General features: G+C 46.9%; 1 protein-coding gene across 1 annotated transcript in view; it reads left to right on the top strand.

Annotated features, from left to right (window-relative positions):
* The window catches only part of TAOK1 (TAO kinase 1), a 1,754,180-nt gene that overhangs the window by 1,050,883 nt on the left and 688,443 nt on the right, over positions 1–14,854 (top strand). The window contains exon 11 of the mRNA XM_069615276.1: positions 1,130–1,297. Within this exon, the coding sequence (XP_069471377.1) occupies positions 1,130–1,297 (168 nt within the window). The remainder of the gene's footprint in view (positions 1–1,129; positions 1,298–14,854) is intronic.

Here is a 14,854-nt window from a genome sequence, read left to right as displayed (position 1 = left end):
CCAAGGTATGTTCTCTGCTCCTGGACCCGACCTGAAGAATCCTTGAACCCGCAGCTCTTGGGCACCTCTCTCCGGAACCCATGGCAGGAAATCCCAATTCCAGTGACCCCCAAGTCGACTCAACAAGTCATCTGGGAAAATCGGGGTCAGACGGGTAAGTAAACACTGAGCATTTTTCTCTCCCTGTCCTCCATAAGGTAACATTGAGAACAAGTCTATTTGTATCCTTCTGTTCCACTGCCTTTTGGTCAACGGACCTGGGAAGTACAATCCAAAAGATAAGAACACATTTTACGTGCCTAGTAACTTTGTTTCATCTCTTTTTTTGAACACTCACCAACAGAATTAACTTACCTGCTTCGGATTCATTCTGCGGTGAAGCATTGTGGCTCCTGTGAATTTTAGGCCCAATGCCCCACACTTCTTAGTGATTGGTCTGCTGAAGTTGGGGAATATCACTTTGCGACTAGGTTCCATCTTTACTGCAGCACTTTACTTACCTCCTTTGTTGATTTAAGTAATTGCATGCATCTTAATAACATATGGTGACTGTATAGATGTTTATTGTTGTTGTGTGATATCACCTGTTTGTTGCTTTTTTTATTGTGTTTAGGCCTAGAATAAGTAACTGTATTTGTATGCAATACTGTCTAAATAGTTATTGTGGGCTTCACTGTGTGGACTCATGGTGGATCGCTGACCCCACTGTCACTCTCCTGAAGATAGCCTTGGCCTCTCTCCACGTTTACCTTGATTGGGTTTTGGCTGGCCTCCAAGTTCCCCTTTTCACTATAACTAGGGTGACCGCCTAAAATGTGTCCACCAGGCCGGATTCTAGAAATCAGTCTTAACAGGTGACATTAAAATGCTAACTTTGTACCTACTTAAAATAAGTTATTTTAGTACCCCATATGAGGGTTCCAGCCATTGAGTATCCTGGAGCACATGCCGACCCACCAGTATGAGCCTATGCTCCAGGGTCGCTAATTGCTGCACCCCCTGGGCTCCTTTGGCCTGTACCTGCAGTGGTGTGTTATTTGTTTTGAATATGCTTGGTGTTTGGGAAATTCATATGTTCTATGGTTTGTCGGGATATTATACCTTTATTTATTCCCATTTATTTACCTAGCACATGTTTGTCCTCCGAGAGCGGCCAGAAACTGTGTTAATTGACCTGATCCAGAGAACGAAGGATGCTGTGAGAGAGCTGGACAATTTACAGTATCGTAAGATGAAGAAGCTGCTCTTCCAGGATGCACACAATGGCCCTGTGGTGGAAGCACAGGAAGAGGAAGAGGTTAGTTTTTATGAGCAGTTATTAGACAATGCTTAACAAAAAAAATACCTTTTATTTCTTTCTCTTTCCCATCTTATCAAAGTCACACACCCACAAAACTGGATATTCCTGAGTTGGTTAATGTTCTGTGTAGAGCACTTAGCTTGGGGCTGACCCATTTTCATGTATTATTTTTTTTCATAAATGAACATTCAATGCTAAAATAGTTGTTTGAATGCAGGTCAGAGATGTATCCCTAGTAGCTAACATGGCATGGCCACACATTTCTACTGCATTCATGAGATTTACAGTTCATTGCAGAAGAGCTACAATATATATGCTTCCAAAGAAATGCACTCCTGTGCCTCAATGCTAGCCATTTCCTTATTAATCAGTCCACACAAGAGTTGTATCAGATTTTCTCAAATTCTGCATTCCACTGAAGGAGGTAGACATATTTTGTACCGATTGACAACATTTGCATATATATTTTTTAAAAAAACAGCTATTAAACATTGCACACCTTTGGTCAATGTACTGAGTATCAATAAAAATGAATAGCTCTTAGATGATGGGCTTAAAGTCTTAACGTGCAGGGGAGAAAAAAACGGTCCAGGAACATGGATTTAGGAAATATTCAATGCAAAAGAAAATGGTTCCCACAATAGGGGAACTCTGGTCCACTGCACACTCTCAATGGCTGAAAACAGCCAAGTAATAAAAAAAAGGAAAAAGATTATCAATTGATTCGGTCTAAGTAGTCTTCACAAATTCTTCTTTAAGGTGATTCCCAACACGTTTCGCGCTGGAATGCTCTTTATCAGGGTTCCATATTTGTGTCGTAAAACTATAATGTGATGAACAACAATTATATATAAAGGTATCAATTTGTATTGAACATGTAAAACAAGATGTAAAGGTACTATAAGCTTCATAAGTCTCCTTCAAGGTATATAAATTCCAGTTATGGTCAACTCAAATGACCATCCTATGGACATGGTCCAAGTGAACTTGTCCAAATTAAACTGTAACGAGATGGAAGGGGACTAATGTAATTGTGTTTATACTGTGTGCGTACTGCCTTAGTCCTGGGTTGACATACACTAAATGCTGAATCTCACCTTGCAAGGTTGTGTGTCGTGTTTAAAACGCATAGAGAGCTTCAAGTTCCACGTAGTTCAGGAGGCTAGTTTAAATCAGGCAGTTTTACATCTGTAGACTAAGAAAATTTCGAGGGGATTGGGTCCTCTGACGTATTCCATATCTATGACAGTAATCACCACAGCTGTGCTGCTTTGGAAAATTGTCTGCGTCCTGCGTCGATGACGTCGATGCGCCTTCCCCGAGGACCTCCTCCGACGGCCGACGTCACCCGATGTGATAAGTAGGACGCACGACACCCGTAGCCTCAGTTCCGTTTTTTCCGCGAACATGTTCGCTTCGTGAATCTCGGTACGCCTCGACTCTTTGGAGTTTGTTGTATTTTTCTCGGTTCTTTGAACCTGTTCGGTTTTTGTGAAAACCTGTTCGTGACAATGTCTACCTTGTCTTCAACCCTGCGTCCGGGCTTCAAGAAATGCGGGGACTGTGGGTCCAAGATGTCGGTAACGGACTCGCACAATGCCTGCCTCTGGTGCCTCGGGGAGGTCCACGACACGGACGACTGTGTCGACTGCCAGTCGCTCATGGCCAAGGCCTTGCGGGAGCGCAAGAAGAAGTTGTCAGTAGGTAGGGTGTCTAAGCCCAGAAAGTCGAGGTCTGCGGGGCTTTCAACGGATGATTCGAGAGGCGACTCTCCGCATCATCATCGTCGGAGGTCCGGTGGGTCTCCTTCCAGGAGTCGATCTCGCCACTCCTCTGCCTCTTCGAGGCATTCCCGGAAGCGCCGGCATCAGTCGCCTTCCCCGTCCTCTTCCGAGGACTCCGCCCTTCGGCGGGTCGCTTATCCCACCATGCAAGCGACACCGGAGGAATGAGCTCCCTTCGCGAAGAAGTTGTTAGCGATTGTTGAATCACAGGGCACCGGTCCGTCCGTGCCTCCGAGTGGGGTCGGGCGTGATCAGTCGAGAGACACCGCTCGCATGCCTTCGAGTAGTCGGCACGGTTCGCGGGAAAGGTCCCGCTCGGACAAGGGTAACCGTTCTCGCCATGCCCGTTCCAGGTTCCAGGTCCCGGTCCTCGATGCGCTCAAGACCGCGTGATCCTGTGCAGTCTTCAAGAAAGACGTCGACGCCGATTCTCTCGTCGCCGGCGCCGACTCGTTCAGCGCCCTCGACGCCTTTCGAGGCGGTGGTGTCGGAGGGGCCACGTGGCACGGGGATAGCCCCTAGAAGGGCTCTGGCTAAGGTCAGGCATAGCTTTGGTCCCCAGGTGTCTTCCTCTCACCGCCTGGAGTACATTTCAGAGGGTGATGAGGGCTCTGATGAGGGCTTGGTTCCGTTTACGGTGCCGGATGAGTTTCTCTCGGACCATAGCCAATTTGACCTGAGGCAGTCACTGCATGATGCCAGTGGACTGGACACCTCTCCGGAGGTGGAGTTTTGTAGGCCGGAGCCTGGCACTCATGCCGATTCTTCGTACCGGCGGCTTATGTCTCGGGTCACCGAGTACTTGGGATGGTCGGTTCCCCCAGGGGAGTTTGTTCAGGATGATCTCACAGACATCCTCGATCTTGGGCCCCCCACTGACCCGGTACTGCCGTTTCATATGGCTCTGCAGAGAAGGGTGGCGGCGACTTGGACTGCCCCGGAGAGTCTCCCGGCATTGGGCAAGTCTTTGTCACGAAAATACCGTCCATCCAGTAGCGAACCCTGCTACTTGTCCAGGCACCCCACTCCGGAGAGTTTGGTGGTGCAGGCGGCTACGGCCCCGGCAAAGTAGGCGTCGTATCCTACCATCCCTCCAGATAGGGACGACAAACGTTTTGATGGCTGGGCGAAGAAAGTGTTTTTTTCAGGGGTTATGGCGCTTCAGGCGGCCAACTCCGTATGTGCCTTGTCTCGTTTCACAGACACACTGTGGAACTGTGTTGCATTAGCGGCTGAACATATTCCCGAAGGGGACAAACAGGATGGTTTCCTTGCTATGGTTCAGGATGGCAAGTTTGCCATGTGTGAGGCCGTTCAGTCGGGTTTGGACATGGCAGATTGTGTCAGCTGGTCCATGACGGTGAGCACCGTAATACGCAGGTTTGCGTGGTTGCGGAAGTCTGGGTTCGCTCCTGATGTGCAGTCCCGGCTCCTCAACATGCCCTTTGACGGTGAACATCTTTTTGGCAGCAAGGCTGACGAGAGCCTTGAGAGGTTGCAGACCTCTAAAGCTGCAGCAAAGTCATTGGGCGCTGCAGTTCGACAACCTCCGCCTTTTCGTCCTAGGGGACAACCATGGAGGGGAGGTTGCTTTTGCTATTACTCATCCTTCAGTAAAGCGAGAGGAGCTGTCAGTCAAAGAGGCCACCGTAAGAGTGCCAGAGGTGGAAAACGGGGTACTCGAGGTGCCAAGGCCGCTCGGGCAGTTGCCTGTTTGCCCTCAGGCAACGCCGCAGCCGCTACCACTCAGTCATGAGGCCAGGTCCCATGGTTCACCGGTTGGGGGAAGGCTGGCGCAGCATCTTGTAGAGTGGCGTGCCATTACTTCAGATGTGTGGGTTCTGGAGATCATGACCCACTGGTACTGTCTTTCCTTTCGGCAGAGGCCTCACGACAATCCACCTGGGAACCTCTTTGAAGAGTCCGAATCCGCTCCTTGCGCAGGAAATTCAAGCCCTGCTGGAGAAAGGCGCCATAGAACTGGTGCCTGTAGCGGAGAGGAACAAGGGATGGTATTCCCCTTATTTTTTGATTTCGAAGAAAGACGGGGGATTGAGACCCATCATGGACTTGCGCGGTTTGAACAAACTCCTCAGGAAGGACAAATTCAAGATGGTTACTCTCTCTCTCAAGTCCTCCAGGCCCTTCAACTTCAGGACTGATTGGTGTCTCTCGACCTCAAGGACGCTTACTTCCATGTGCCGATCCATCCCAAGCACAAGAAGTACCTGAGGTTCGTGGTTGGCGACTCGCACTTTCAGTTTCGGGTCCTGCCGTTCGGATTGACCTCCGCCCAAGGGTTTTTACCAAGCTCATGGTGGTGGTGGCAGCGCATCTCAGGAAAGGGGGGATTCACGTATACCTGGACGATTGGTTGATCAGGGGGAGCTCTCCCGAGCAAGTTCGGGATCATCTGTCCGTCACCTGCCACTCCCTTCACAAGCTGGGCTTCTCCCTCAATTTAAAGAAGTTCCAGTTGACGCCAACACAGCGGCTCCAGTACATCGGAGCAGTGCTCGACACATCCCTGGGGCTGTGTTTTCCTCCCCAGGTGAGGACTCTTCACATTCAGCAGATGGTGCACAAGTTTCAACTTTTTTTTTTTTAAACTTTATTTTGTGAGATTTTCATGACCTCAAATTACAGGTGTGCCATTCTGGCGTACCAACATAACAACAAGTAAAGGTAGGAAAGGGATTAGATCATCTGAAGAGGGGGTGGGGAGAGGAGGGAAAAAGAACAGAAAGGAACTTAACATTGCCCAGACACTCCCAGCGTCCGAGTTCTTGAGACTGCTCGGCCTCATGGCATCCTGCACTCTTCTGGTGCCAGAGGCCAGGTTGCGGATGAGATCTTTGCAATGGGCACTCAAGCTCCAGTGGTCTCAGTCCTCCGGCAGGATGTCGGACCCTGTTCAGGTGCCACCCTCGGTAGCCCAGGCCCTTCTGTGGTGGGCCGTCGAAGGCAATCTGATGAAGGGGGCCCCATTTTGCCTGCCCTCGCCGGAGGTGACAATCATGACGGACGCATCCCTCACGGGATGGGGAGCTCATGCCAACGAGTTGACAGTCAGCGGTTGTTGGTCTCTGTCGGAGTCCAGACTTCATATCAATCTGTTGGAGCTGAGGGCCGTCAGGCTAGCCCTGAAGGCTTTTCTGCCGACTGTGCGAGGAAAGAGTGTCCTGATTCCAACAGACAACACAGTGGCCATGCACTACCTCAACAAAAAGGGGGGGGGGGCAGGGTCACTTCCTCTGTGCAGGGAGGCGATGCAGCTCGAGTTCTGGGCCATCCAGCAGGAAGTTTCGATCTCGGCTGTTCATCTGGCCAGAGACGACAACGAGACGGCGGACGCTCTGAGCAGGCAGAGCACGATCTCTCACGAGTGGGAGCTGGCTCAGGAGATTCTCTTGGAGATCTTCGCCCTTTGGGGGACCCCTCAAGTGGATCTCTTCGCCTCCAGTGTCAACCGGAAGTGCGAGAGGTTCTACTCGTGGGAATTTCCTCCAAAAGGAGCCTTAGGAGACACGTTTGTGGTGGCGTGGTCATTCCCACTGCTGTACACGTTACCTCCAGTCCCCCCCGTCATCCCGCAAGTACTGCGAAGGTTACGGAGGTTCGGTTCCCGGATGATCCTCATTTCTCCGGCGTGGGCCCGGAGGACATGGTACCCGGACCTTCTCGACTTGTCCATCTGCCCTCCACGTCGTCTTCCTTACCGAGAGGATCTGTTCTCATGGGAGGGGGGGGGGGTCAGGTTCTCCATCCAGAGGTCAGATCCCTCAACCTTCACGCTTAGCTTCTGAAAGGTTGAGGTATAAGTATTGGGACCTCCCTGAAGATGTGTTGGTGTTCCCTGCCTTCCCCACTACAGAATTTCTTATGCGATTGAAGCTTACGTTTCCGCAAGGCTTTGTGTGTCAGACTGGCAGAAGACTGGTGCCACACATTCTGGGGAAAAAAAAGGCTGCGGGCGTCGTGCGTCCTACTTATCACATCAGGTGCCGTCGGAGGAGGTCCTCTGGGACGGCGCATCACCGTCATCGACGCAGGACGCAGAACATTTTCCAAAGCAGCACAGCTGTGGTGATTACTGTCATAGATATGGAATACGTCGTCGGACCATCCCATCGAAAGAACGTTACCAGGTAAGAGTAACTTGTTCGAACGTGTGTTGAGTGTTGAAAACCGCTCCCTAAACTCAGTAGTGAATGGAGGGTAGAAAATCATAATCGCTTACATAGCATCCTGCATTGTGTTAAGCTGTAAGCCGCACTGTTGGTGTCTCTTGCCATGTAATGTGTAAAATATGTCAGTCATCTGACCCAAAAGGTCCAATCTATGAAGTGACGAGTCATATTAGTGAGGCTTGCCCTGTGTGAAATTGTAAGTGCAAGTGGTTCTGTTCGAATAACTCCCTGGGAGTTCCGCTGTCATTAGCATTCTGTAGCTGCTTCCTACGAGCGTTGTGGACCGCATTGCTAAAGGAGATAATTGTTGGCAACGGGATGAGTGTGTGACGCTGTCTCGTCATCGTGTACGCCTCCCGAAGAGAAACCTGAATGCAAAAATCTAGTGTGAGAGGTCATGTTGCTAAGGAAAGTAGCGGTTAGTTATGGAATAAGTGCATGGCGTGTTAACGTCATAGTAACAATCGAAGTGCATAAAGGAGAAAATGGTTCTCGTGGTGTTAACATCGTACATGATGTTCAAAAAGGAATTGGTGCAAAAGCCAATCAATAGCCAGTAAATATTGTGTTTGAGTTGTCATGCTGCTAACATCAGGATTTGAAAGACAAAGCTGCAAAAATGAGAATATCAAAGTTCTACTGTGCGGCAGGGGTGCTCCCGCCCCGGGTATCTGAGTGGATTCGGTAGAGCATTCCATAATTTAGGGGCGATGTGGGGGAAACCGATTCCACCCGCTTTAGCCCTCTTGATTGTCGGGATAAGCAGTTGGTTGGCATGACAGGTTCTTTTGGGGCACGAGGAGGTGGCTCTAGTCATTTTCTCTGCTAGGTAAGGCAGCGCTGTGAGAGCAAGGCACTTGTGCATCAGGGTGAGCGTCTTGAAGGTAATCTGTTCCTTGACCGGGAGCCAGTGAGTTGGACGCCTGGCCTGTGAAATGTGGTCTCTTTTAGGAATGTTTAATTCTGCTCTGATAGCGTTATTTTGAATGGCTTGCAGTCTATTCATGTTTTTGGTCGAGATGCCTGCTAGGAGGTCATTACAATAGTCTAGCTTTGCACCGATGGTGGCTCTAGCTATTGAAAGACAATTTTATTTGGACAAGAACGGTTTTACTGCATTTATTAGTTTGGTGGTGCGAGCAGAGGCGGAGGCAATTGAGCTTACCTGTCGTGTCATGAATAGTATGGAATCTAAGTAAACCCTTTAAGTCTTTACTGAGGAGGAGACGGGGATGATAGTGTTATCAATGGTGAAATCTCTATATTTGTGTACCAAGTTTGAGTAGGGTTTCTTTAGGGGCAACTATAAGGATCTCAGTTTTGTCTCCATTGAGACACAGACACTTTTCTGCCATCCAGGCTTGAATGGTTGCATATATCTTGTGGAGATCTTTAGCCTCTTGATCATAGGAGCCTGAAAGTGGTAGGAGGACCTTTGCATCATCGGAATAGTTAGTATATGCTATGCCGAGAGAGTCCAATTTGTCGCAAAATGGTTTGGTGAACAGGTTGTAAATAGTAGGGGCTGTACAAGAGCCCAGAGGGACTCCACAGTGGATGATTGTTGGAGCTGCGTTCGCCTGGTTGGAGAAGACCTTCATGGCTCTCCCTTCGAGGAAGGAAGTGATCCAGGAAGATGCTTCTCTGGAGAATTCTGCATGGCTGAGATTTTTTGAGAGAATTTTATGGTCCACAAGATCAATTGCAGCCGAGAGGTCCAGAAGTAAGAGAAGAGCTGGTTTGCCTTCGTCCATAATTTCTGTTATTTGGTTTTGGAGATCGAGAAGGGTGAATTCGGTGCCATGTCCTTTGCGGAACCCTGATTCTCTTACCGAGAATGCAATTGGACTCGAGAAAGAGTTGGATTGTGAACCACTTTATCAAGGATTTTTAGTAGAAACAGGACCGTGGTGATGGGTCGGTAGTTATTGGGGGAGGTGGGGTCTAGGCAGGTTTTCTTTAGCAGTGGCCGCACCCATGCTTCCTTGTGTCTGGGTGAGACAGTACCTGAAGTGAATGAGGCATTAATGAATGCCGTTAAGAATGGTGCAAGGGAGTCAGCGCATTATTTAATGATGTTGGGAGGACAAATGTCTCCTTTGCAAGCAGAGGGTTTTAGAAGTTGCCGGAGGTTGAGGACTTCCGATTCAGTGACGTCTCGGAAGGAGAAGAGGTTGATGTTTTGATGATAGGAGGAGTGGCTAGGTGAAGGCGGATGGTCAGGGTTGGGCAGTGAGTGCTTCGCGTTGAGCTTGGATTGTTTTTTGGAGAATTTCTGTTTTGCTTTGTAAGGCTGCTTGTATACTAGAGCACCACGTTTCATGTTTGGGGACCTCGTCAGAGCTCATGGTGGGGTTGATAAGGTCTCTGAATATGGCAAACATTTCGTTAGAATTGTATTTGGCATTCGATATACGCGTGTTCAACGAGTTGGATTCGGCTTTGATAATAGCTGCTTTATACTGTGCAGATACATTTTTAAAGTCATCCTTAGAATCGCTAGGTTTAGATTGCCATTTAGATAATGCGTTGCGTTTACAGATGCGTAGGGCCTGCAGTTCAGCTGTGAACCACGAGTTAAAGTGCATAGATTATTTTTTTTTTCTTCTCTTTTTTGCATTCAAGTGGGGCAATAGCATCAATTGCTTTTGTGAGAGTGTCTGTGTAGATATCTGCTAGTAAGCCGTGATCATTAGCAAAGGGAGGCTTATGCGCAGGAACTTCCAGGAAGGGAAGAAGGTTGTCCTTGGTTAATTTTTGTGAACTTCTAACCCGAGTTGGCGGTGCAGGTAAGGTTTAGTATTAGGGACTCTGGGAATGGAGACTTGTATGAGGTTATGGTCAGTCTAGGGGTAGGGGGAGTTGAAGCTGACTGTGGCGTAACAGCTGTGGTCGGCCCCCCAGTCGAGGGTGCGACCTTTGCAGTGGGTGGGGATCGTGACCTTTTGTAAGAAACCATGTCTAAGTTCCTTTGATAATGCAGTGGCTGCTTTATCTTTGGGGTCATTTAGGCCCAGATTAAGGTCACCAAGCAGAATGGTTTTAGTCTTGAAGTTGTCACCTAGTAAGTGGAGACGTTGACCCTGAAAGTCAGGGACCAGGCCTAGTGCCGGTAGATTTGGTGTATTTTTTTGGTGCAATTTGAGGACATGGCAAGTTTGGCGGTGATAATGTCAGCGTTGCCTTCCCAAGGGAGGTTGAGCATTCTGATGAAGAGGGCCTTTTAGTTATAAGAGCTGCTACTCCTCCATTCATCAGCTGTCTTGGTGGGGAATGGAGTAACCAGGTGGGAGAGCTAGTAAAATGCCAGGACCGGCTGCTTAATGAAGCCAAGTCTCGGTAATAGTAAGCAAGTCAAGATCCTGAGTAGTGAGGAGGTTGTGGATCTCTGTAGCATGGGCAGGGAGAGAGTGTGCGCAAATATAAGGGCACATTTAAGGGGCGACATGCTAATTTTTGGTTGGTGGGGGTGGAGAGGGATGCTGTGGGATGATGGTGGGAGATGCTACCTAGGGGGAGGGCAGACCTAATGGCTTCATGGTGCGAACTGCGAGTATGGTAGGTGGTGTTGAGGAAGGAGGTAGGTCTTTGGGGTGGTATTGTGGTTGACGTTTCCGGTGATGTCGATGTATTTGGCTGTAGGACGGATGGGGGAACAGGGGTGATGCGAGTGTGTGCCCAGTCTGATGTTCCTCATGGCTGCAGCTGATCAAGATTAAAGTATTGCAAGAGATTCACGACAATAGGTAAGGCAACATCTGTATATATATATATAGTTAATGTTAAAGGATATTTATACCGGGCACTATCACCACCGGAGTGGCGCTCTGGTGGCTCTTAAAAAGGGAGAGGGGGTGAGATAGTGGGAATAAGCTGGGAAAGTGCAAGAGAGCAGTGATGTGCTGTTGGCAGCCTCAACTCGGAATTACATTGACTGGGCTTGGGGTGTTTTCCGCTCAGTAGCCGTTGTGTGCCGTTGTGTGCTGTTGTGCGAGTCTGTGTGGTTTGTTTTGTTGTTGCAGTGTAGTGACATTTGTGTGGATTGTTGTGTTATTGTCTTGTGGTTGTGTTTGGTTAGAGTTTGAGAGGAATATGCAGAGGGGTGAAATTGTTAGTAGATTGGGTAATTGGGCAAATGCTAACAATCACAATTCTACCTAAGTGTGGCACATGTTGACATTTTTAAACCTTTCCTAGATGCTAACAATCACAATTCTACCCAGGTGTGGCACATGTTGACATTTTTAAACCTATCCTAGATGTCTTGCCGGCTAATGTTCATGATTACATCTAGGTGTGGCACATGCTAACATTCACAATTCCATCTATGTGTGGCGTGTGCTAATAATCACACGTCCATCTAAGTGTCATATGCTAATAATCACAATTCCAATTCCATATGAAGAATGGTTCATATATTTGCATGTTGTTAATATCTACCTTATACTAGGGAATCTGCAAAGTGATGTACAATTAAAGTAATGTTGGCAACCCATACGTCCCTTCAAATGATGCCAATGTGACTTAGTGTGGAGGCTGGAGGCCCAACACTCCTGTGATAAACCAAAAATAGAAGAAAAAAAATGCAATACTATAAGTAAGGTCCTAAGTGGAATTCCCTGTTCATGCCCAAGGAGCTGATTGAGTCAAGGTGGTAAATCCAGAAGAGTTCCCTCTGTGATAGTTTCTTTTGTGGGTCACCTCCCCTGGGTCAGGGGGTGGACCACTTCCAGAATCACACATCTCATCTGTGCTACTGTATCTAGCTTCTTTGTGTCTGTAAACCGGTGATCTGTTGTTTTCTGTCCTGACGTTAGACTTATGTGCCACCCACCGATCTTTGCTGCATCTGATGGTTTGACCTACATAGTATATGCCACAGGGGCACTTCAGAGCATAAATAACATTTTTAGTGTTGCAAGTTGCAAGGGAACTTTGTTTGATCTTCTTCCCCTTGTTTGGGTGACGTATGTAGTCCCCATTGATGATGATGGAACAATTTTGGCAATTAAGGCACGGGAATGTTCCCAATTTCTGTTAAATAATGTTTGTGTGGGTTTTCCAACCCGTTCTATTTTGACCAATGAGTCTCTGAGATTTTTGTCTGTGTATGCCATCATTGGTGGTTCTGGGAACAATTTGTTCAAATAAGGGTCCAGTTTGATATAGTTTCATTTTTCTTGATAGTTCTTGTAACTTGATGGCGCTGTGCCGAGAATTTTTAAGTGTGTATCAATCTATTACTCTCCACTTTGGGTCAAGGTTGTAGGAGATCTCTCCTCTAATGGCTTTCCACTCATGGGATGGCATCTTCCAAGATGTTAGGCGATACCCACTCATCTTAAATCTATTGGACATCAGCTTGTATTCTGTTAAGTGTATTGGTGTTTGACACTATCCTCTTGACCCTGAGGAATTGGCTATATGCAAGACTTTCTTTGAGGTGTTCCGGGTGAAAGCTGTTGTATTGCAGAGCGTTGTTGACATCAGTGGGTTTTCTGTAAATTTTGGTGTTAAATTCATTATCGGTCAAGGTAACGAACACATAGAGAAAAAGTAGATGTGGATCTCCTACTTCCAGAATGAACTTGATGTGTTGATGGCAGTCATTGAGATACTCAAAGAATTGTTGTAGTTCTTCTCTACTGCCCGAATACATCATCAGTATTACTTTACATAACACTAATTTGGGGCTCCAGATGTTATTGTTGAGGATGCCAGTGGTCTCAAAGTGATACATGTAGATGTTTGCATATGTGGGGGCTATTGGTGATCCCATGGAGAGGTCCCTGCAGTCTGTAAAAAGTACTTGCCCTCATAGCAAAAAATGTTTTTCTAAAGAATGTTAGTGAACTCGATAGCGAGTACTTTGTGTATAGTTACATCTTTGTGGTTCAAAAGAAACCATTGAAGGGCTTTAATCCCCTCCCCGTGTGGGATGGAGGTATATAGGCTGGTTTCATCCAGTGGGAATAAAATCATACCCGATTCCTACTGTTGTATTTCACTTAGTAAGTGTAGGAAATGTAAAGTATCTTTAAGATAGGTGGAAGATAACTGCACCAAAGGTTGTAATGTAGTATCCAAGTAGATCGCTAGTGGGTTCAACACACTGTCCGTACCTGCCACTACGGTATTAATGGTGGATCGGTGGGATTCTTTTGGATTTTCGGAAGGATTTAAAAGGCAAGGGTTATTGGGTGTTTGTTGATTAAGTATTCTCCTGTATGGGGTATTATACACTTGAGTCCCTCTGCATTGAAGATGGTCTTTGCAATCCATGTTATGATTGCTGCGGTCAGATCTTGGTATAAATCCAGCTATATTCTCGTATCCCGTAGGAGTTGTATACAACTTTGCTTATAGAATGTGGAATCCATGATGATCAAGGCTCCTCCCTTGTCCGGACTTCACGGTAACAGAAGTCTTCCGCAAGTTCCTTCAACAGTCTGGTTTGATGTCTGTGTAAATTAAGTGTGTGTGGGTTGTACTTAATTCTCCTAAGGGCCTTAGTAATTTTCAATTCAAGCATGTCAATAATCGGGTTGTTAACTTGTGGGTAGAAGGAACTCTTAGACTTAATTTCAAGATATTCCATTGTCTCTGGTTGTTCTGTTGTTGAAGGTAAAGTGTCGAAGAAGACCTTCAGTTCTGTCTTCCTAACCAGCTTAAAGAGATTAATTTCCTCTTCAAAACTACAACTGTTTCTTGTAGGTATATAGGATAAGCCTAAGTTAAAGGTATCTAGCTGTGATCTAGTAAGAGTCCTGGATGAGATGTTAATGACTAAGATTCACTTATTTGTTCTGTGTTCGTTGCTTTCTTCCCTCTTTTGGTCTTGCTTCTTCTAAAAAAGGAAGTCAGGCTGTGCTTGTCTGTACAGTGCGTGTGCTCGGTTGAATCAAATCTATTTCGCTATTATGTCCATTTGGGACAGTAGGAGCCCTTAGTTGGTTCTCTCCTTCTCCACTGTTCACTTCGCTACTATTCGTCTCACTATTGGGTGTTGCATGTTGTCGTGGTTTAGTTGGCAGGAATTTTATAATTAATCCAGACAGATACCAAGTGTAAAATATTTCCCTGGTGTAATCTAGTGTGTCCCTTCTGAATTTAATAATTTTCCTTTTGCTCTGTCTTTCTTGTAGTTGTCCAATTTGCGGTTGTCATTCTCCAGAGTCTTGGTAAGCGCTTCTTCTGACTGCAGTATAAGGAGCTGTTCTTTTATCTCATCAATCTCCTGATGTATAGTTGTCAGGAATTTGGATAATTCTTCAATGGTAAGCAGGATGAGGTCATGCGAACATGGATTGAGAATATGGTCCCATCTCTTGACAAAATCCTGACTTTCTTTACATAACGTTGGTTTGAGATCGTCCTTAAGTCTTCTTGGGATCCTTTTAGCCTTATAGTATTGAGCTAACGTGGTGGCAGGGAGGTTCTGAGAAATCTCCCATCTAATCAATCAAAAGTCGAAATCAAGAGGGATACACTTAAGAGTGAATTGAAGCTATTAGGCATGCAGCAATCACCATTACCAAAACTAATAGAGAAACGAACGCACCAACTACCCAGATCCTCCC

Source organism: Ambystoma mexicanum, chromosome 9, assembly GCF_040938575.1.
Source record: "Ambystoma mexicanum isolate Mex_15411 chromosome 9, UKY_AmexF1_1, whole genome shotgun sequence".
Taxonomy (NCBI): domain Eukaryota; kingdom Metazoa; phylum Chordata; class Amphibia; order Caudata; family Ambystomatidae; genus Ambystoma; species Ambystoma mexicanum.
The sequence above is the reverse complement of the archived record's forward strand: the minus strand, read 5'-3'. Positions and strand labels throughout refer to the sequence as shown.